A 25,344-nucleotide genomic window follows, 5' to 3' on the forward strand; every position below is an offset into this window, starting at 1 on the left:
GTTTTCAGTTTGAACGAAGCCCAATAACAACTCCGAATTTAATTTGCATGTCTTCAAGTCGGACAGTTTATGTAGTCCTTCTCTTTACACAATGATATTAGGTCAACGATTATAATTAATATTTTTATGACTAAACCTACCGGTAAATAACTCCATTTTACATGTTCTCTGAATATCATTAATACTATGATTTCGAAATGTCAATAAATGAGCAACTACAACTTAAGGAAAAGAATGTTAGACAATAGATCTTTTAACACTTTAACTGAAGATATGGATGCTAATACATCTCAGTTCAGAATAGTTGTTTCACATCAATAAATTACTGCATTTTATAACTAAATCAATAGACATAGCACTGTTAAACTTTGGAAATTTAATTTTTAAAATAAACTCTGACCATTGTTAAGCTTTTCTTTAATGTGAATTGCTACGATTACAGATTCCTCATCTATTTGGATTACTTGCTCTAGTTCCATATGACTCAATACGTGAATTTCTATTGTTGTTATGGTACATGTATACCAAATATCTTCTTCATTCCTGCACGGGAAATAGATTTATTCAGTGGACTTAAGTTAATCTACATCTAATACATCATAAAATATTTAAGAAAATGTCGTACACTTAACAATAATGTGTTCCATTAACGGCTAATAACTTTGGTCTTTTATTAAAATAAGCAGCAACTTCTGTTTACGTCTTTTAAGTTCATTAAAGGACAATCGGTCAACATTCAACTATTTCGATATTATTAAGTAAATTATATTCATTTAGTTATATCCTAAATTTACAACCTTTATCATTAAAATGACTAGGACAGTTACTAAAATACTTTCATATTATTGTTTGCTTGGATGTATTGTAAACGACCTAAATTTTTTTTTTAGAGATAATCACTCATGATTATAATTGACTGGATAGAATGTAAATCTATTAATTTATACAATACTGATTTGTGTCGAAATCTCTTTTTATCTAACAGTTCATAATTGAAGCTTGTACAATAATAAAACGTATTTATTATTGATCTATTAGAAAACTAAATAAAAGATTCTTTTCAGATAACTGTTTATCACCGATTATATTCCGGTTAGCGTTTTCTTTTTGGTTAGCGAGTTAATTTTTTATACAGGATGGGGTCACTAACCCTATACCCAACACTCTTCTTTTATCCGGGTGTTGCACGGGTAATAACTTTAAAAGAGCTAATTCACAAATAATATTTCAGATAAACAGAACTATTATTCCTCCTAAACTTTATTCTTATATTCTTTTATTTTCCACATACTCTTTAGATTGAAAAGATATTTTGTTAAATTTAAGTAAACTTAATATCGATGAGAAGTAAAAGAAAAAGAAAGACCACTGAAAATAGTTTCATTTCATTACTATTTTCAATTAAAAACCATACAATTTTGAAAACATCATATTCTAGATTGTTACACAAGGTCATTTGAATAAAAACTTAGATATATAAGATGGAAGTAATAATATTGTATCCAAATAAAGTCATACAGGTTAAGCCACATGGGACTTAGAAAAGATTAGAAATTAACCACAAAATGTCCTTAATCAGTAAAATATTATACATAACTGAATATCATGTATGATCTAAATGAAAAAAATTAAAAAAAACCCAACTTTACCAAACGTGATTTGCCAGTTTATTCACTTCGGTTTTTGTTTTTTGTTTCTTTCTTTTTATTAGTGAATTTACGATTATAATAACATGACCTGGATATTATTTTTCTTCTTTTTAATTCCTAACATTTAGTCGTTTATAATAGAATTCCATTAGTTTTATTCAGTCAAGAGTTTTGAATAATGACAAGAAAGTAAACAGATATACGTATGTATATTAAACCCATTTAGTTGTCATTACGAAAATATATGTTTACTTATTTACGCCCGTTACTCTCAATAGAGTATAGGCCGCTGACTAGCATTCTCTAACCCGCTCTGTCCTGGGCCTTCTGCCTGGAGCCATTCTTGGGCTACTGTCGGTCACAAGCCCAGATAAAAGAGGAGGGTTGGGTATGTGGTTAGCAATCCCATCCCATAGAAAACTAACTCTAAAAAAACGCTAACCAGAGAAAATAATTCAAAAAAATATACGTATTCTATCCCAAATACAAGAAACATTACGTTGTTAGTCATCATAATGATTTAATAGTGAAGTTTCATGATTCTTATGATAGTTTTGTTTATAAACAAAGTTTCGGAAGAACATTTGCTAAAACTAATGAAGTGTTTTAAACTAGTTTGAAATATCTATTCAGTGTTTCGTATTTGTAATATACCTTTCGTAAAAAATGTAATTGTAGTTATTGGTTTATAATTTCCTGAAAGTGAAGTTGTGTATTTTCCTTCTATCATTTCCGGTTTATATATGAGCATTGAATGATCAATGAACTGTGTTGCATAAGATATCAACACTGTGTTTGAATCGCACATCTTTTTTTCGGGGGGGGGAGAAGATCTAGTTACTAAAAAAGGTACTACCAAATTATTACTACCGAAACAATGCTTTATGTACTAAAACGTTAGAATATATGACAATTCTGAGGTTAGAACTCGACCTGTTTCTGCCATCTTGATATTTCAACAGGTTATCTGTTTCCTTGTTTGCTTTAACAGATCATTATTGCATAACTTATTCAAGTGCGTTTGTGACAAGTTTATGACCTTTCGCTGTACAAGTTACGAAAATGTACAATCAGAAATATAGTGATGTCTGGCAAAAAATGAAACTCTCTGAAATACTTTGTTCTGAGAACTCTATATTGTGCCAAAAATATAACATTGAATAAAGCTAATGATAATAATGACTATTTTATCTTTAATGCATTGGGAATATCGCTCACTTTATGTACATTATATAATGTTACACTTGAAAATATACAAAAATGTTTACGTCGCTAATCATCATAATGATGATTTGACTGTGAATTTTCATAATTTTTATGCTCATTTTCAGTAAAACAGTTTTGTGAAAAGTTGTATTGTCTTTCATATCATGCGACTAGAAACGATAGGTAAATATGACAGATTGGAAATAATTTTATTCTTCTACTAAGGATTTGAGATTTGAGTTATATAGTGAACATTTTGAAATGATTTGTAAATAATTCTGAACTATCTAATATCATTGAAGTGTAGATAAGTTAATAGCTTTCCTTTATAAAACTAGTTAGATCTAAAAATACTTACTTACTTACTTACACCTGTTACTCCTCGTGAAGGAGCATAGGTCGCTCACCAGCATTCTCCATCCAACCCTGTCCTGGGCAATCCTTTCCAGCTCCTTCCAGTTGTAATTCATCTTTTTCATATCTGCTTCTATTATCCGACGTAATGTGTTCTTTGGCCTTCCTCTTTTACGCTTCCCTTCAGGATTCCAAGTTAGAGCTTGCCTCGTGATGCAGTTTGACGATTTGCGTAATGTATGTCCTATCCATTTCCATCGTCTTTTCCTAATTTCCTCTTCAGCTGGAAGTTGGTTTGTTCTCTCCCACAGAAGGCTATTGCTGATGGTATCCGGCCAATGGATGTTGAGTATCTTGCGTAGACAGCTATTTATAAATACTTGTACTTTCTTGATTGTGGTTGTTGTAGTTCTCCAAGTTTCAGCTCCATACAGTAGAATTGCCTTGACGTTCGTATTGAAGATTCTCACTTTGATATTGGTTGAAAGTTGTTTTGAGTTCCATATGTTCTTCAATTGTAGGAATGCGGCCCTTGCTTTGCCAATCCTCGCCTTTACGTCTGCATCTGAACCTCCATGTCTATCGACGATGCTTCCCAGATATGTGAAGGATTCTACATCTCCCAGAGTTTCGCCATCAAGGGTGATTGGATTGCTGTTCTCCGCTTTGAATTTGAGGACCTTGGTTTTCCCTTTGTGTATACTGAGGCCTACTGATGCAGAGACTGCTGCTACATTGGCTGTCTTTATCTGAATCTGTTCACGTGTACGTGATAGGAGGGCTAGGTCATCTGCGAAGTCCAGATCGTCTAATTGGTTCTGAGCTGTCCATTGTATTCCGTGTTTTCCTTCAGATGTCGAGGTCTTCATAATCCAGTCGACCACCAGAAGAAAGAGGAAGGGAGAGAGTAAACAGCCTTGTCTGACTCCGGTCCTTACTTGGAATGCATCTGTCAGCTGTCCTCCATGCACTACTTTGCACTGTAGTCCGTCGTATGAGTTCCGAATAATATTGACAATCTTCTCAGGAACTCCGTAGTGTCGAAGAAGTTTCCATAATGTCCTCCTATCTACACTGTCGAATGCCTTTTCATAATCAATGAAGTTGATGTATAGTGACGAGTTCCACTCAACTGATTGTTCGACGATGATCCGTAGTGTTGCAATTTGGTCTGTGCACGACCGATCCTTTCGGAATCCAGCTTGTTGATCTCGAAGTTGGGCATCTACTGCATCCTTCATCCGGTTCAGCAACACTCTGTTGAAGACTTTCCCTGGTATTGACAGTAGTGTAATGCCTCTGTAGTTTTCACATTTGCTCAGATCTCCTTTCTTTGGAATCTTGATGAGGTGTCCTTCTTTCCAGTCCATTGGCACTTGTTCCTCCTCCCAAATCTTTTTGAATAGAGGGTAAAGCATGCTTGTGGTTACTTCGACGTCTGATTTCAGTGCTTCAGCTGGTATGTTGTCGGGTCCTGCTGCTTTCCCGTTCTAAAAATATGAGTAGCTAAAAGTGAGTAAGTTACAAGACCAGTTGATCCTACTGTAAGATGATCAGTTTGAACTTCGGCAAGTAGTCAAACTGAAAAGTGATGAAAAGTTGTGTTTATCAACTTTACATTCACTTGGATAGAGAAGTGAGTCTTTCATGAATTTTGTTCAAAATAAAGTAAATTCTTAACGAATACTAATGTCGACTGGGAAGCCATGAAAATCAAGGGAATAGTGTACAGCTGTTTCGTACTAACCAGAGGTTGAGCTTAATGGGTTTCAACATATTACTTTAGATGCCTTGTGACTGGTTCCATTATTTAATGTCCTTGACTGAATTGTTAGCAGGTACTGATGCGACTTAGGATGAAACGACTGTTCAATGTGTTATAATTTTCAATAAATCGCTATTTGATATTAATACTTGAGTAACTTTTAGACTATTAAATTTGGTTAACATTCTTGATGTACAGTGTCTTGTTCCGTTATTTTTTGTAATTCTGTAGAGTTAGATTACTTCGAGTATACTTCGAAAACTCTTCGAACTCCTTTATATCCAACTAGAAGTTAGAGCACTTATGAATCCCACATGGTTTCTAATAAACTATTTAAATCGTTAAACAGTTAACATAAGTGAGTAAAATCGTCTTTAGTGGTTATCAATTGGTTTGTTTATATAGATTAAAAGAGCATTTAGTATAAGGTGGTTGATAGAGTTTAGTAGGAGATACCAGACTGGTGAATTTTTGAGGGAACTGATACATCGTATAGGTCATGCATATATGCGCTCCGATGTTATAATGACGGGGATTATTATTTAGCTATTCTTCCAGACTAAGTATGATTATACCTTTTTGTTATTCTTAGGAAAGCTATATCACTGTGCTAAATAAAAAAGGGTTTATTCAGATAAGATCTATATACAAAGACGATGTGTATTTACGCCGCGTAGCACTTGTTCTAACATGTATGTAATTCATTTTAAGTGAGATGATTGAATGAAAAGTAATTCATATATCAATGTTAAAACTATTTTGCTACAATCTATACAATCATTGTTTTTGTTTCTTAATTCATTATTTAGAAGACTCATCAAATATATTGAATCTTAATGAACAAAATCAGGCTACATTTCATTTTAACACAGATAGGATAGATGAAAAAATATTTTTCGAGTTTCGAACACGTAAAGAAAATCAAATAATGTTTAGCTTTGGTAAGTTCTTATTTTGATTAACCAATTCTTCAAGACTATCGATTTGTTCATACACCGATAGAACAACTCTAGTTTATCATAATTAATAATTGTTAATTACTATTGTCTAAAATATATTTTGGACTGATATATATATATATATATATATATATATATATATATATGCATTTATTTTCCAGGTCACCTATCATGTTTTCTTTATCTTCACCTTAGTCCCTAATTACTGACTTCCCTATTCTAATTCCCGAGGTCATTCACAGCCTGCGGTTAACATTGGAAATCCATTAAACTGTTTTCAAATGATCACAACATTTTTCAACAAATTAGAAAAAAACCCACATTTTTTAAATGTTTACATTTCTTCAGCAATCTCAACAAAATTATTATTAATTTAACAACACAAATATTCCACAACATTTTGGTGATTTCATTATATGAAATATAATTTAATTTCGTCAAATGACCATTAAGTTGTTTATTAACTGTTACAGTTAGTGATCTACTAACAAAATAAGAGTAATTCACATTGAATAATATTACGAATTTTAGCCTAATGTTGTATTGTACCTTGAAAATATGATGTGTCAGGTTTATCTTTAATTTTTGATTGAAATCATGAACCGATCGATGTTAGACCATCACAATTGAAAACCTGGAAGCACTGGACGGCCGTTTCGTCCTATTGTGGGACTCCTCAGCAGTGCGCACCCACGATCCCACGAGCGGGATTCGAACCCAGGGCCTTCGGTCTCGCGTGCGAACGCTTAACCAACTGGACCACTGAGCCGGCTTCCAATGGTGATAGTTTCTAACATCAATCGATCCACGAAATTGCACACTGTTGAGGAGTCCCGCAATAGGACGAAACGGCCGTCCAGTGCTTCCAGGTTCATGATCTCAATCAAAAACTTAATAATCTCCACAACCCCTATACTATTTATCTTTAATGTTGTTGACCAGTTCTCACTAACATCAGTTTCTATCATCCATTATACATAGTACATTGATAGTTTCAAAACATTTTTATTAAACGAGCAAAGAAGCAGAAGTTGATCCTTACAAGTTTTTACTTTATTCTAATTAGATAACAAAAAAAAATCATTATTGATAAACAGAAATTTATTTTTATAAAGCGTAATAACTTATCAAAAAGTGTATAGTATAGAAATGATCAATCAATAATTTCGTAAATGACGAATAGTCTATAATGGGTATAAATAATGGCTCATTTAACTAACAGGTTATATGACCATCATATCCAGCAAGATTTACTAATTCAATGAAACTTTAATGAATGCAATAAGAACAGTGTAGGATGAACTGCTAAGTGTAATATGATGAACTTACAAATATGAGGCTCGTACGAGACAATCATTTTATTACGTTGTAATACTACGATAGATTAAAATAATCTTTGTTCATCCGAATGATGAAACAATCGGTTTTGAGCATATTTTGGTAATTATTAGAACAATAAAACACTCATGACAGAAAATTTTATAGAGATGATTTAAATGATAACTTTCAGATTGAGACATAATGGTTATTCAAAAATTCCTGTTTTTAATGTTTCTACGGCTGAGATCTATCCATGTTCTTCATTTACATATGTCGAGTTTATGTTTGACTTTGAATATAAAAGGTAAGAATATGCTGCTTAAAAATCTTAAACATGTCTCATAAAACAATATTGAAGTAAATAGAGCAAGAACAAACATTGATGCACCAATGTTTGTTCTTGCTCTATTTAAATTCATAAAGGGAACCAATTGCATGAAATATTGAAGTAATAATTATAATCAGCATTTTCAGCCAGGTAAACCATATATAGATGAGATCAATCAAAATGAACAATATTGGAACATCTCATTAATCAGGTCTACACTGGCTAACAAATTATTTATAGGAATAAATATTATCAGAGTTCTATTATCATAATTACATTATCAACATTACATTATCATGGATTGCACTGTATTTGATGAAATGAGAACTATGAGATAGTAAATATATGATATACATTACATGTAATGTTTAGCTATATGAAAGTAAACTAATTGACTACTGAACAATTATCTTGGTAAAATAAAGAGGGTAGGAGACAATTAGCATTAGCTTTAGTTGGTCATTGTATGATAAGTATATTTATTGAGTTTTAGGCAGACCAAAGTAACAGAAATAATTAAACCTGCTTCTTTTGGATACAAAGCTTCTGATGTTTTAATCTGTATTCTAATATTCCTTAAACGTATAATAAATTTAAAGTTTCTTTTCACATATTTATAACAGAATTAACCAGCATATTGACGCAACATACAAAGATGAAAGTTGATTCTTATCTGCTCGGTTACTTATTAAATGGAGCATTGGTTGTAAATCTGTTTAACCATTTTTCAGAAAAACGTTCTTATTTAAACCATGCAAACACTCAAAAGATCATTTCCTGTATATCTGATTATGACACTTGCGCTGACACACAATGGCATCAAATTCTATTGACGATAAAAAAGAATGATGTAAGTTTTAAGTTAAACTACTTTGTAACTCTAATAGAACTTTTACAAAAATTTGTTAAATGAAAATAAGGACAAACTAATTCATTAAAGGCGAGGATGATTAACAACCAAATATTCATATTTAATACAATCGATGTTTTGTACTTTATCTTTACGAATACTGGAAAGTATACACTAAGATATCATCAAAGTAAAAAAATCCGTCCGAGAAGAGACAAAGCCCTTATGTAAGATTTCTACAATAATTTCAATAGTTGAGGTCACGAGTCAATTGAAGCTAGACTACCATGGAAAACCTGGAAGCAAATATAACGAACATAGAGCTTTTCAAAACATTAAAATATGAGGTTTATAAGTTTGTAAATCCAATTCATAGTCATCAGAAATTATTAATTAGTAAATCAAACCAATTCTCAGTGATCAGCAGATTACGAATTATATAATCGAAATACCTGCAAAAGAGTATTTAGTTTACATCGATATTTATGAACTGTCTAAGAACGAGTGACCTTGTGTATTACGTAACTATCTAGTTTTGCCAATTTCGGCGGCCTATGCTCCATTGGGAGTAACAGGCGTAAGTAAGTAAGTAAGTAAGTTAGTAAGTAAGTAATATCTAAGTTATACTCAATCCAATTTTGATTTTACAATATGACTAACCTAGATTGTGACTGAGAATGTCTCACCAAACTGAGATATAATTATTGAGCACTACGGTATATTATTTGTGACATAACTTCATTCACCATCATAATCTAACTTATTTAAGGGACAACTAGAATTATGAGAACGTAAGTATTCGTCATTAACACAGTCTCACAGTTTTTAATTTTTTAAAATTCATTCTGATTTCTAAAATTTTAAAGCACCTTGATTTGTTTGAAAATCTACATTCAATCAGAAAGTCAACTGTCAGCTGATGACACACTCAGAGTAAATCATGTGAATTAAATTTTAATAGTCTAATATTATAGAACAATAAAATGAAGGGAATAAAAATTCAGTTAGATTACGAAAATATTACATTTTAACTAGCAGAATATGTAAAGAGATAACCAGTTAATTTACGTGCAAAAATTATTTATAGATGTCCAAGCTTGATTAGCTTAATGAGACATAAAATAACTGGTACAGTTTCGTGCTAAGGATTCAATTTGTAAAAGAACTAGTGTGTTTACATGCCGTGGTGCTAGGTATATAATAGTGGTTCTAATACTAATGGATAACCTATTGATAATTAATACCACACTGTCTGGTCATTATTAGGGATCAAATTTGATCGATTACGTTTTACTAAGCCCTCTAGTAAGTAACTGGACATTTTGGTACAATATGTTTGGAATCACTCTTGAGGAAGCCCTAAACGTAGGTTTCGTGTTATCTTCCACTCATCAGCAAGACCTGTTTAAAATGTTGATGGGAATAAATGTCTCCTTAAGATTCGAACATTTTTGCTCAACGTCATTCAGAACTTCTAGCCACAGTTAGTCCGACTAAGATTGTTTCATACCAACGAGTTACTCACCCTATTAAATACTAATGTTTAAATGTGAAGGGATACATACGATTGCATAAAGTCAATAAATTTATTAAGCCATGGTAAACGAAGCATTTTTTATCACCGTAAACGCCCATGTCCACTTTTTTCATCTAAATGGTTGTTCATTTTCTTTTGACGTTTAGTGAGATTCTGAATAACATTCATTTCGAGAACCAAAACCAAGAGATAGATTACGAGCTACGTTCCAAAACGTGTTATCTGGAATTTCTTCAAACACCCCAAATTTATGAATTTATAAGTGCTTATTTTAATTAGTTTTTTGTTTTAATAGCTTATTTACTATCGTTGAGTAATATATAATTTTAATTGCTCAGTTCTACGTGAAGACATAATAAAGCACAAAATTATCATTTTCTTGGATGAATGTTTTGAATTTCTATTTTAATTTGTTAATTAATGGTTCATGTACTTAAACTACTGCAGCGTAATTTCTGCATGTGTTTTACAGATATTACTTGTACTTGACAGTCAACCTCAAGTCAAATTAAATCCATTTGGTCAAGATGGATTAATTACTATAAGAGTTATGCACTTGGGAGGAAGTTTTTTGAATACTTCAAAAGAAACGTTTACACGATTTATTCCACGTATCGGGAATCTAACAAATTTTAGAGGTTGCTTTCAATCGGTATGTTTCCCTAGCTTTCTCGATTGCATTTCATTTAGGTTCAACTATGTAATTTAAAGTAGTTTTGTTGTTATTATCATTTCATGTTCTGTAAAATTAATTGTTAACTTTAAATAATTATCACTTGATCATTTTGACAATAGCCATTAAGGAATAAAATTTTTTGATTATGGGACTTTCAGTAATTAGATGCAGTGAATTTTCATTAAAGATTGACATCAACTGATGAACTCAAAATCAGAATGCCTTAGATTGATCTTTATTCCTTGTTTGAAAATTTTCAGCAGCATGACAACTATGTCCTTCACAGATCAAAACTAGTTCCTTTAGGTCTCATGATCAGCTTGTGAACTTTAGTTTTCTGAGTTTATATTCAGTATTTGGAATTTTTAACTCTAAGAAGTTCATCAAGTGGCAGAAGAAGCTGACTGTCTTACTCCCAATATTATTAAATTTCAACAGGTACATCTGCTCACTAAACATCTAGAAATTATTGTAATAAACATTCATTAATTCCTTAACTCAGCGGTTGATTAGTACTAGTTCCAGTTAAAACTGGTAAAAGCAAAATCATTATCACTACTGACCTACCTAATTTTTCGATAATTCCTACTATCATTTAGCATAATTATAAGAAACAAATAAGCGATCATAACAGAATCCTTAATTAAGAATAATTTGCAATTATTTGCTTATTTGGAAAAAAGACTGTTAATCATGCATAAACACATCATAAACCCACAATAGGACGAAACGACCGTCCAGTGCTTCCAGGTTTTCCATGGTGGTCTAGCTTCAGTTGACCCATGATCTCAACTGTTGAAATTACTACAATCTCGACAAAACCTCTTCTGATACTAATCAACATATGCCCACTAGTGACTGGCTTCAAGAGGTATATCCTGGACTTCTAGTGAGAAACAGTGACCAGTGCAGTTCAACCGGGTCAGTTGTGAGATAGTAACTCACTGATGACAATGGTGGATGTGTCGCTCAATTTCGTGGATTAGTTGAAGTTAGACATTAACATCGTTGGATGTCGGCCCAGTGGTCTAGTCGGTTAAACGCCTGGCGCGAGACTGATAAGTCCTGGGTTCGAATCCCTCGTGGTGGGGTCGAGGATGCGCACTGCTGAAGAGTCCCATATAAATTTTCTTTGGCATCACTGTTAAAATTTATGATTTCTACAATGAATAATAACAAAAGTAAGAAGAAAATTGAATTTTAATGTAGACGAACTTTATTGATTAGTTTACCATCAGTAAATAAATGCTGTACGACAATCGTGTGAAGTTCAATTTTTTAAATAGTAACCATGTGAAAAAATGTTTTCGAAGAAAAAAGTAACTTTTCATAAAAAAATTTCTATATCAAACAGGCATTGTAGATCAATTATGAATGATAGAATAGACTATACTAAGTAATGGTGTACGGTGGAGCAACTTCATGGATTGGTTGAAGTTAGACATTAACACCATTGGATGCTAGCTCAGTGGTCTAGTTGGTTAAGCGCCTGGCGCGAGACTGATAGATCCTGGGTCCGAATCTGGCGGGGTGCGGGATCGTGGATGCGCACTGCTGAGAAGTCCCATACTAGGACGAAACGGCCGTCCAGTGCTTCTAGGTTCTCTATGGTGATCTAGCTTTAATTGACTCATGATTTCAATCAAAAATTAACTTTACTATTGAATAACAATTATAGGATTTCGTATATTAATTAATTACTTTTAACTTGTGATTCATATATGAGAAAGTATCAATTTATATTTCATTTATCTTACAGATTATTTATAAAAGTGGAGAATTATTTATTCCATTATTAATTACAAAAAACACAAAATATATTCAATCTCAACTACCAATTCAATCTAATTTACGTAATTGTGATTACAAATTATTACAACAAAAAATAAATATAGATCATTCAAAACTAAACAGTTATGTATCATTTACTAAACCAGGTAGTTATTTAAGAATCAAAGGATGGAAAGTTGTACTTCATGGTGAAATCACATTTATTTTACGTACAACTACTCTTAATGGATTAATTATTTATAGTAATTCTATAAATGAATATGAATTATTTCCAAAAGATATTAATGAACCAAATTTATTAGAAAATATTCATGAAGTCAAACAAACTGGTTACGATATATTTGCTTTAGAATTACGTTTAGGAAGATTACATTTTTTATTAAATACTGGATCAGGTATTGTTCAACCAGAATTTGATAGAAAATATTTTGAATCAGAAAGTAAAGGTTTTATTTCCGATGGAAAAGAACATTCTATTCAAATTGTATTTGATGAAGGAGATTTAATAATAAATGTTGATGGTGAAAACTTTGTAACACATGGTACAGGAATTAAAACGTAAGCTTATGTTGTTTTGATCATGATAATAATAGACTAAACATTATTTATAATGATATGTAAACTGTAATAACATTAATCATAGCTTTAAAACTATGTGATCTTGATATTCAGATATACACTGGAATATTTAAGTAAAATATTGTGTAAATAAATTAAACCTTTAATTTTGTGTTTGTTGAAATTATAGATACTATTTAAATGCAATTTATTATCAGTCAAAATACAGATGAAGGCTTTCAAACAAAGATGGATAGTAGCCAGCAGTGGGATTCAGGACACGCGTTTCGTCCTATTTGAGACTAGTTAGCTGGATGTACTGCATCCCAGAGTTGATGTTCACTCTATGTTCACTATCCATCTTTGTTTAAAAAGCTTGTGACTACAGAATATATCGAGCCAATCCGCATAGGATGCACATATGCCAACATGAGATTGATCAATTGCAGTTCTAAATAACAATAGAAAGATACAAGTAAAACAACACCAAGTGAATTTACAATTAAAGTTTGTTTAGAAAAATAAGTTCTGCTTAGCTTTTACAAAATTGTTCACTATGCAGGACATTTTGCCATAATATATTTTTTTAACAGATTGCTGGCTGAAGAATAACAGAAATGATGAGAAACTTAAAAAAAGTTTACAGAACATGGATTATAAGTATTAAGCAATATGTTTTGATTACAGTGTCGGTTACTATATTAAACCCATATAACTTATTCTAGCTTATGGACTGGCCAATTCATCCATTCTTTTTGAGTCACGTTTTGACATCGTTAATTCTCTACTTACCAACATTGACTGTTTTTATGCGAGCCTATGTGCATGTACATCTTATCCTACTCATCACATGTCTGTAGCTTATATTTGTGTGACTATAAATATTGATTAACGCTTAATTAAATGGAGTTGGCTTACATACCTTCTCCACTGAGCGTCGTTTCGTTTCGTTTCACTCCCTCTTCTTCCCTTCCTTCGCTACGTCTCTCTGATTGTCCTTCTCGATCAACGATTGTACAAAATATACGTATTTGACTTATTTAATTCCATTATTCACCAACGCGATTTAGGTTGATGATTATATACGAGAATTGGAGATATGAATATTTCAATAACAATCAATCATACGATATAACTGGAGTCAGATCAAGGGCTATTAACTGATAACAGCAGTACAGATTACAAGTCATATTATATACATATATACTTATATGATATACTTTTTCAGAAAGATGACTTAGTTCTACCCGATAGGTTACTATTTATTCAAAATACTTTTTCATGAGTATCTTATAAAAACTGATGCAACACTGAAGATTGTTCACACTTTATGAAGCTAAAACATCTCAAACGTCAGTTTTATTTTATAATCCATAAAGCACTACTTTATTTGTATTCCTAACATAATTTTGTAAACAAATAGATGTAGATGCCAGTTGACTATCTGTATCCTCCATTATTGTGCATCTATTTACAGGATGTAAAGAATTTTACATTTTTTATCATATTAACATAGAACACATTTATCCTGGAAAACCAGATAATCCACTTTCACCATTAAATTCATCTAAACTTTTAAATTTATCATCTGTACATATTAAATTTGCTTCTCACAATGAGAATCTGTCCCTTTTAAAACTACTTAGTTAATATGAATTTAAATAACATATTTTAACTATCTAATATGAAACATAAAATTAAAATCAGCACATTTATTCTGTGGTAGACCATCACGAGATCTAGATAATATTGAGATAAATGTCCAAATGTGTTGCAATAGTGTTGTAACGGGTGACTGCATGTTTTGATAAGCAGCGTTTTATCGATTGATTACAGTGACACGTAAAACACGTAGTGAACGACCTAGGGTTGTGATTGGTCCCGCTTCCCTGTCTAGCCCAGCCAGTTGAGTCTAGAACGAAAGTCACAGCCTCTGAGCTATGAATCATTATATTTCAGACATACTCTGTTTATATACCAACCAAACAAACCACATCGTACCATAAAATTAGAAAACAACATTTACACAATATTTAACAAGTGAAATAAACATCGACCAATAGGAGATGTCCACTTAACGTCCAAGGACACCATTCGACTTAACACGATTATTATTGGTACATTCCTCTGCATACCTAACAAATAGGGGTAAGGATCCAATATTTTGGATATTTCTTAGAAATCTAATTAATTACTTAAGAATATTAATAAAAATGATTTAAACACAAAAGACGATTTCCTTATGAAAGATCAAAATGAATATCTTGGATTGAGACTGTACTTCAGAAGATGTACAGCGAGTGTTGAGAAAATATAGAAAGTAGTAATAACTTCGTAATGGTTTAATTAGTAAATAAGACAGAAGCCAATTCACATAAGAACGGAATTGTTTGCAAATGAAAAACTTCCCTCATGAATTTTGACTCGAGCTCAATACATTTAATTTAGTATATTTAAAACACAATAATTTGCCATATTCAACAATCACCAGTTCGGTATTAAAAATATTCAAATAAATCACAAAGGTATGACTAACTACAATAAAGGCTAATAGTTAAAACAAACTTTATAAAATTCATCTTTCCATCACCTTAAGAGCATATTAAAAACACACCAACAAATCAAATTTCATTTGATTACTCACTTATGCAATTGTAAACCATCTATTTATATGTTATTGCTTTTGTATCTAGATATAAATACTTGAATTTGAATGAATACTTTTATATTGGAGGTCTTCCTGAGTCAGTGCGTCAAATTAACTCATTTATATCTCCTGAAGTATGGTCAGCGCAATTAAGACAAGATTTTGTTGGATGTTTAGGTGAATTCATTGTAAATAAACGCTTATGGGATATCGATTTAGAAAGGCGACCATGTTGGTCTAAACCATTTGTGGAAAATGGATGTAAATTGTCTTCATCAATAGATTTTTGTACAGATAAACCATGTAGAAATAAAGGTCAATGCATCTCTAGTTGGAATATTTATGAATGTGATTGCAGTAATACTAATTTTAGTGGAAAAACATGTACAGAAAGTAAGTCCTTGTAGATTTTAACAAGTCATCTATTTTTTCTTGAAAAAAAACCAAAGCAAGTCAGTGATGTGAAACGTTAAGCTTGGCATTCTCCAGTTTAGTTCAAATGTGTTGGATGTGAAATAAATAACATCAGTGGTGCTGGATAACGGCCACATAATATCACTAATTGATTTAGGCTAGAACTTTTAAAACAATGGAAGCCGCCTCAGTAATCTGAAAGTTACTCTCTGGCCGCAGGATTTGTAGGTCCTGAATGCAGTCTTTGATAGGGTAGTGGATGAATACTGTTATGGAGTCTGTCTAGAATGATTTATACTAAAAATATTAACAACTCATATGACCGGGTATTATTACTAATAAAACAGTATCGAGAACAGACGTAAAAATCCTTCAAAGTGCTACAGTCGATAATACGCAAATTTACCAGTGTTTTAGCATTTCAGTTTGTTTTATTGGGTATGCCTTGAACGTAAATATGTAATTGGATATTGATCATTTGAGATGGTGATTGGAGGTAGTTGACAGGAAATCCTGTATTTGGCAGCCGTCGGAAAAGTGTACCTGTAATCTTGAGGGAACTGATGCTGCTTGAGATTGGTTGCTAATAAAAGTATATACAATATAAGATAGCTTATTGCAGGAGCTTATCACAATTTAATCATATTTGATAAAATTATTCAGAGGAGAGCTATACACATGTTATTAGTCTAACAGATTCTGGTTATAATTCCCCATCAGTGTATTGTTTTAATGTTAATAAGAACGAACGGAGTTGAAATATCTTGAAGTTATATTCTTTAGAAATACTTTACACTTCGACTTTCACTATCTGCCATGAAAATAAATAATCATCGTAAGACAAATTATTTTGAATTAACACGTCGTTTACTGTCGTTTAATATTGACATCATTTGGTCAATTTCTACTAAAAATAAGCATTTGCTCTACAAACAGTAAAGTACATACATCAATTTACTACATATATTAACAAATTACGTCATTTAAAAATAATCCGTGTTTCCTTATAATGACCGAATATTCATTTTGCTCCATAGTAACTGTTTTTGTTTAGTAAGGAATTGTGATACTTAGAAGTTTCACTTAATTCTGAACTGCTATATGACTTTACACTGTCTTTTGAAATCGTTGATAAGGATAAATGATCATTAGGAACACTGAACTTAATAGAATCAGAATTACAAGACTTAATATTCGTTGCATCAAGATGGACAGTAGTATTACAAACTGACTGAATATGTCCTATATCACCACGTTTAAATCACTCAGTGGAACTTGCCACAGAACAAACATTGACCAAACTTGTGCCCATCTTCGTGAACTGCATCGCATTTCTCCAATAAATAATCTGCATAACCTACGGTATACACTGGATTGGGATGACGTAATGTAGTGGAATTTTTTATATAATCATGAATCGTTTTACGAAATCTTCCTCCTTTACGACATTCGAAATTTGTATACTGAACATAGTCTAGCAGTAGATCCTTGAGAGTTGTATAAGAAAGCGAAATGGGCTTATGCGGTAAAGTCAGAGCTTTTAATAAGCTTTATGTTTCTTTTCCGATGAATGTGCCACAATATTAACATCCTCATCATCTTCCTTGGTCATAGCCCAAATTTCGAACCCTTCAAAGTAATCCTCAAAAGCATCAAGATCTGAATGTATATCTAACAATTCCATCACAGGATCCTTCTCGCGATGTCAATGTGATACTTAGAAGTATTTGAATTATAGTATACACTAAGAATCCCAGAAATAACGTAATTGGATCAAGAAGCACTAGATAAGCACGAACGAATGTACTGTATTTGGAATTCAAAATCAAGCATTCAATAAGTACAAAGGAACCATTAGCCCATTCAAACACCATAGAAACTTATTATGATCATAATCGAATTAGTAAGATTTAAGGTAATATGTTGAATCAATCTTACAAATGGAAGGGAACATTTTAATAAATGAAAAAACTAATGAATAAATTAGGATAATTATTTTCTTTTGATTACATAATCAGCAATCATATCAACATAAAGTTTGTTAATTAATCAAAGATTAATCACTAGTCGACAATAAATTATTTTAATAAAACAGAATAGGCACAACATACCTGGTGATAATATAAGAACAAAATTTCAATTATTAGTTCAGAAAATTTATGAAGATAGTTGAATTTATTGCTTAGAATATAACAAAATTCCAAATAAAACATTGAACCGGTAGTAAAATGAAAATTTGAAAAAAGAAAACGGCGTTGTTTTATTACATCAACTGTACACAAACACACACACACGAACAAACATACATAAAAGCTCATGTGTGATTTCCCCTCATTTATTGTCGTTGTATATTCATTTCATAATATTAATTTGAAATTGGTAAAATTTATATGTTGACCAATGTTATATGAATATATGTTTTTCTGAATTATTTAGATCCTATTATTGTTAGCTTTGATGGATTTCAATGGTTATGGATAAAATTCAGTCCATTACCTATTCAATCATCCGTTGAAGAATTGACTTTAAGATTTAGAACTAAATATGAAGATGGATTTCTGCTAACTACACGAAATTCTATTTTGTCAGCACCAGATTGTTTAGAATTGAAAATTATTTCTGGTTATTTATCGTTAATATATAATTTAGGTGCAATAGATAATGTAAGTTTGAATATATATTTATCCAAATTGGATTGTCATTTTCATTCAGTATTACATTGACAATTGATGCCGTGTTATGCTAATTTTTGATTTAACATTGAGTTCAAATTATTTTTAATTGGATAGCTTTTTCTAGTTCGTACGGTATGGTCTGCAGTATCATCCTAATCACTTTAATATAATATTTGATTTGTTTTGCTTTGTATTCACAAATTCACATTCTAATGATTACACCTCGAACATACAACTTAACTAATCACATATTTTTAAAAGTATTTTAGTCATGAATAAATCAAATTAGACTAGTTTACATTAAATATTGTTGACTGGCTATAGTAATACAGCATTGCTGAATTTATAGTTACTAAGGTTGGAGATAAAGCTACTACAAACAGTTCTGAACTCAAACATTACCCGTTTCTCAATAGTAGTTTTTCCTAACTTTATTGAATTCTAAATGAAAAATTGTGCACATACTTGTATTATATTAGTAAGTTTTCCATTTTCATCACATAAATCTATTTTTAGTACTGAATTGAAAAATCCACTCCACGATCTGATTTAACAAGTAGTGAAAGTGACTGTGAATAGTTTCTTACTTAAAACGACTTAATTATTAACCACTTTGAATGGTCTGTCCTTATAAAATATTCTTATCAATGTACACAAAAATCAAATATTAACTCCATAAAAAAAACGAGCATAAAATGTGTTTCATTAGTTGAGTAGGAAAGTTAAGTACAAAACTCTTTCTAATAGAAATATGGAAAAAATACGCGTAAAAATGAAAACTAACTTTGGGGGATTTTAGGCTTTGTTAAAAGCATTTGTTGATTTTTCAGCTGCTTGAATTACTACAAAATAACTTGGTAACATCAATTACAAAAGGCTCACATTGTATTGTCTCTAGATTCACACACGAGACTGATCAGCAATGACACAGTGTAGAATTGTATTTTAATTAAACTTTGAAAGCCACATCTATTCATTTATTCAAAGTTGAGAGTGAGGAAGACAGGTTTCAAATAATTATTAAATATAAAGGTTACAAATGTAACATCATAGACTAGTGTTAAGCTGACAAATATCAACAAGTCAATAATTGAGCCTCTATGTTACTTGATAAAAAATAATTCCTTTGTATATATGAACGCTGCTTTACGCAAGCTAATTTATTTACATATTGTTGTTACCGCAATGCAATATTTTATAACTTTCAATTAATCTTTTGTCAAAAATATGCCTATAAAAATATCCCTTTTGTACAACCGTATACTTTTAACCATATATTCAAACTATACACATAACAGCTGGAAAACGATAAAATTTCGCTAGTACATTTACGTGTTCCCATTGTATTATCAACTAAATTTCATCTAGACTGATATCAAGAATGGATCAATGTTAGACCAACATTGAAAACCTGTAAGCACTGAAACGCTATTTTGTTTTAGTATGAGATCCTCGGCAGTTCTCATCCACGATCCCGCGCGCGGGACTCGTACCCAGGACCCCATACAGAGGCAGTTACTAAAACACAACGGTGGAAGGTCACGCAATATCGTGGATCGGTTGAAGTTAGATATCAATACCGTTGGATACCAGTTGGCTCGATGGTCATGACCAAAAATACTGGGTTCGAGTCCTGCGTGCGAGATCGTGGATTCTCACTGTTAAACTCAAGAAACTCATTTGATAACATTGTGGATTGAAATTTAACCTACTATTGTACATGTTTAATAAGCAATGCCTTAGTAATGAAAATTATTTTTTTTTATATCACTTTTTATTTCTCCGCCTGACGCAATAGGATTTTTCGTTGTTTCTAGCTACTCATGGGATTTGTATACCTTTGTAAACATCTAATTAAATGCCATGTAGTATTTTTCTATCAAATGAATAATAACGACATATAAATCACTTTCTCAAGCTTGTTTAAAAACATGATAGTTGAAAACATCTTTTTGTATATTATATCGTTTCAACGATATGTTTAGAAAAATCGAAGTGACGTCTTTGCCAAGTAACCTATTTAAGTCTATAATTAAAATTGGTTCAATAAACGATGTACGCTTTCTGTAAATAAACTAGCTTCGCTTCAATTTTCATTCATATGTTTACTTAATAGTACATGAACACACGATATACAGAGGAAGACATCAGTGTAAATATTTTAGGCTTATTATAGTTATAAATGAAATTATAACATTCCACACAATTTTCGAAATGTGTTCAAAAAACTACTTGAAAAATTGGATTCTATTGAGTAAATATTTTTATTTGCTTTTTTTCTCAAATAATTCACAACTGATGATGGTTACTATGTTTACACAAATGACATTTTCACTCGTTTAAGGTTTGCTTTACCCATAAAACATAAGCAAAAATATTTATTTTAGGTTATTAAGAAAATTCTAAGTTTAGAATAAACTCGGAAAATCATAAATAAAAATGAAAATTTAGCAATGCAATAGGAACGAAACAATAAGTTCCCAGAGTGAACATCAACACTGAGATGCAGGCACATCTAGCTAACAAGTTCCAAATAGAACGAAACGTGCGTCTTGAATTCCACTGCTAACCAACGACCATTATTGCTTATAATGCTTGTGAATTAAGGCAATACCGAGGCGATCCGCACAGGATATTCTATCATCAACTAGATATGGAATTTAATCCCATTAAACTATTTTAGCTAAACAGAATAAATAAGGCCCTAAGTTATAGAGATTGAAAAGTGTGTCAAGACAAATTATGACAATGAAAATGATCGGTAAGATTGATCAATTTGGAATTTTCTCACATTCATAGTTTTGTCTCCTTTTTACATAATCCAATTCCATTCAGTCATGTTGCCATTTATATTAATTACTTTCTTAGATGAAGTATTTCACTTTGATCTTGTATCATAAATGATATTGCCAACAAACCCAGTCCAGTTAATTGAATAATTTCAGTTCATACAAGGTTATATTCACAGATTATTTTACTCAAGTATATGTCTGTTTAGATGCTTGAAGGTAGAAGTCATTCTAAAAACACTAGACTTTTTAATTTTCAATAATTCGTGAACATTTATTAACCATAGAGTTGATCTTTAATTGTCAAAAAAAATCGTAAAACAAGCCTACGTATCCTTGATCAGTAATGATGTTTTGATTCATATTTATGTTGAGGCTTTATTTTCTTTTTCCATTTCAGATTTACCATAACCCGGTGTATATAGCTGACGATCAATGGCACACTGTAAAAATTTATAGAAGACAAAATGTTCTAAACTTCTCAGTTGATAATCTATTTCAAACTTTTGGTAGGTATTGAGTTTATTTGTCAGTATACAATGTAAAATAAACTTGTACTTATTCAGCCTATTGCACGGTTAAGTATAATTTGCTTTCCTTGTGTAATGTTAAAATTATTCAAGAAGGATAAAAGTTATCTAACATTTTCATTTTATCATTAAATATGCCCCAATTTATGTAAATAAATATGGAACATTTAAAACGCTAATACTGCCTTCAAATACTGTTTCGTATTTTAAATTGAAATAAGTACGTTTGTCACTCCTAGAATCCCGTTAAAATACGTTTTATATATAAGGCATAAACCGATTTTCAACACTACATATAAAGAAAGGATTCAGTTCATTGAAAAATATATAAGTCATTTGAAAAAGTCTCGTACACTTCATATAAGAAAAACTGAATTCATGTAACGAGTCTTTAATTAAAAACATTTGAGAACAGCTACTGACCGAATATATTCATCGCATTGTCTTCAGTTTAGTTGTTTCAACAGAAATCACTTTTGATGGAGTTTTGTTCTTTGAGCTGGATGGTTTGGCCGTGGAGCTTTTATCGTTTTTCTTAATGACATCATCAGTAAAAACCTCAGGTAGAAGTGAATTGTTCGAAAGCTGTATTACCATACCATCCATCTCAGAGGACAAAACCCCATCAAAATCATCCACCTGAGCTACAAATCTTCTTAGCCATCTCAGAAATACCTTTGACAGCTTTTAGTGTAGAATTCAAGGAATTTGTATTATCAGACATTCAATCGATAAGATATCATTATTCACGATAAATAAAGATACTATATAATGCGAAATTTTCCAAAAGCTTCAGCTGATATGAATTAAATATTTTGTTTTGTAGACATTCCAAATGATGGTCGTTATCTTTCACATCGTCATTTAATCCTTGGCAATTCTGAAGATTCTCTAACAAACCAGTTGATAGACACACCGACACAATTTAATCACAACATCAAACAGATAAACAATTTGAATGTTCATGTTTTCATTGGTTACATAATGGTTTTTCTATTTAATGGAGTCGATTTTTTACGAACTGCGCAAAATTTAAAACATGATCCTAGTTTATACATTTGGAAAGATAAACTAGATATTACAGCTACTCAAAGTAATTATGAACCAAATCATGAGTTACCATTAACATTTAACAATAAAGATTCTACCATTGAAATTCAACTTGAACATTCTACAAGTGAATTTATCCTGGGAATGTGGATAAAATGGAAGGTGAGTTGTGAAAACTTATACATTTGTTAAGTTTTTATATTATTATGAAATTACCATTAAATGTTTGCACCACGCATTCACTTTCTCCGTATTTATGTTTTCCCGACATTATTCCACGATTTCTATTGAAGAGCTATTATTCGTTGTGAGTTCACGTAAACAAGAACAAAAAGTGCTAACCTAGATAATTAATTGCATTGAACTATATAAACGCTTAGGAAAACCTTTGATTTGTTTAACATATTTTCTATATATTTATGTTGGTACAAGTGCGATGATTCAAACTAGAGGAATGGAAAATGTCAGATACATAGTAAGAATATGATTTGGAATACATAATTACTTTAGTAACTTACAGCTTTCGTTTTTGCTACTAATAACCTCTTTATTACTATCATTGCATTTATATAATAAATAAACAACAACAACAAACTATTAAGGTTACAATCACGATATCCAAAAACCACTTACATGAGTGAGATTCGCCGATAAGCAAACACGAGTACATTATGCTCAACGCTTGTAGATTAGAAATTCAATTCGACAAGCTAATTAAGTATTTCCTATAAATACTTTCATTCATTGAATAAATTGGTTGCCGTAAATTATGTAAGCAGGTTACATTCAACTAAGTGGTGTTTTACATAAAATTGGTTGATTACTACTGAAAAAGTGAACAAATTAAAGACTACTAAACTTACTCAATTATACCACTGGACTATCAACATAATTCTAAATAAATACAGAACGAACATGGATGTAGAGTGATATGAATTCATTAGTCTTTCGTGGTTTCTCATCAGATACTTACAACCAAATATGTACTACAATTTTACATTGAGGTAAGATATAGTGTGGAACGATTGACATAGGAATCGGAATGACGAAGGTTATCAATAATAACTATATACATGTGTGCAAGAACAGATCAGTGGTTATTTGGTGGTGTAACAATTGAGTGAAGTCCAGACACAGATAAAATAAATTATGTGATAATTTTAGAGGTAATGAAGGATTCACTTGAGATTCATGGAATAAAAACTGGTAAGATGGGTTGAAGGTGACCAGCAGCAAAACTATCGACGCTATGAGAAACGAACTGCTCCCTCAAACAAACTAATAATAACAGGTCTTCTTTTCTAATTAACTCCAACTGCATTTACCACTTTACATGTATGTTCCAAAGTATATACATTGAAAGGACCGAGAGAAACGTACATGATCGCATTTTTGAGCATGTTCCAAAGAAATTGAGACGGCGAGGGATAATGACATTTAACAGTGCAATACCTCGTCATTTACTTGACACCTAGCATACCACTGACATTCATCAAGCTCTTAAAATTATTATTGATAACCTTCGTCATTCCAATTCTTTAAAGTCACTTATGTCAATCGTTCCACACTACATCTTACGTCAATGTAAAATTGTAGTACATATTTGGTTGCAAGCATCTGATGAGAAACCACAAAATATTAATGAATTCATATTATTCTGTATCCATGTTGGTTCTAGCTTTATTTAAATTCATAAAGGGGACTAATTGCATGAAATTTCTAACAGAAACAACAATAATGATTTAAATAATTCGTTACATAACAGTATAAACCTTAATTTAAGGATTTAATCAATTATTTTTATTTTTATTTTAAAAATTACCTATAATTGGGGTATTTCATTAAAACAAGTTTATTGTCTTGGAAATAAACAGATTGAATAAAGTAAATTATTTCATGCTAGATTATTTCCGTCGAATTGATTTTTATAAATATCTTCTACTTTGATGGTTCAGTAAATATTCAGATAGTTAACCTAAAATGTATTAAAGAGAAAAAAGGCATAATTAGTACCCAACCCCCATAAAAAAAACGAAATGAGTTTTGAAAAATAATTATTTCCAATTACTTTTAGTTCTGTAATTATTTGATTTTAATCAATTTGTGGTGTTATTCGTTGAATACACACAACCAAAAACCTTATTATATCTAGTTCACGTATTGGTTGAATAATATAGTGTGTACTCATGGATTTATTGAGGCTTTGAGCTTACAACTTACTTGTTGAAAACTGAATACAGTGTTAT

At 31.3% G+C, this 25,344-nt stretch overlaps 1 protein-coding gene across 2 annotated transcripts in view; it reads left to right on the forward strand.

The window, feature by feature from the left end:
• MS3_00001700 (uncharacterized protein) overlaps positions 1-25,344 on the forward strand; it is a 122,595-nt gene that overhangs the window by 73,263 nt on the left and 23,988 nt on the right. For both annotated transcript variants that reach the window (XM_051209169.1, XM_051209170.1), the window contains exons 2-9: positions 5,784-5,915; positions 8,205-8,431; positions 10,441-10,620; positions 12,404-12,993; positions 15,687-16,033; positions 18,491-18,717; positions 21,919-22,027; positions 22,875-23,260. In XM_051209169.1, the coding sequence (XP_051074600.1) occupies positions 5,784-5,915; positions 8,205-8,431; positions 10,441-10,620; positions 12,404-12,993; positions 15,687-16,033; positions 18,491-18,717; positions 21,919-22,027; positions 22,875-23,260 (2,198 nt within the window). The remainder of the gene's footprint in view (positions 1-5,783; positions 5,916-8,204; positions 8,432-10,440; positions 10,621-12,403; positions 12,994-15,686; positions 16,034-18,490; positions 18,718-21,918; positions 22,028-22,874; positions 23,261-25,344) is intronic.

The sequence above is a fragment of the Schistosoma haematobium genome, chromosome 1 (genome assembly GCF_000699445.3).
Source record: "Schistosoma haematobium chromosome 1, whole genome shotgun sequence".
Taxonomy (NCBI): Eukaryota; Metazoa; Platyhelminthes; class Trematoda; order Strigeidida; family Schistosomatidae; genus Schistosoma; species Schistosoma haematobium.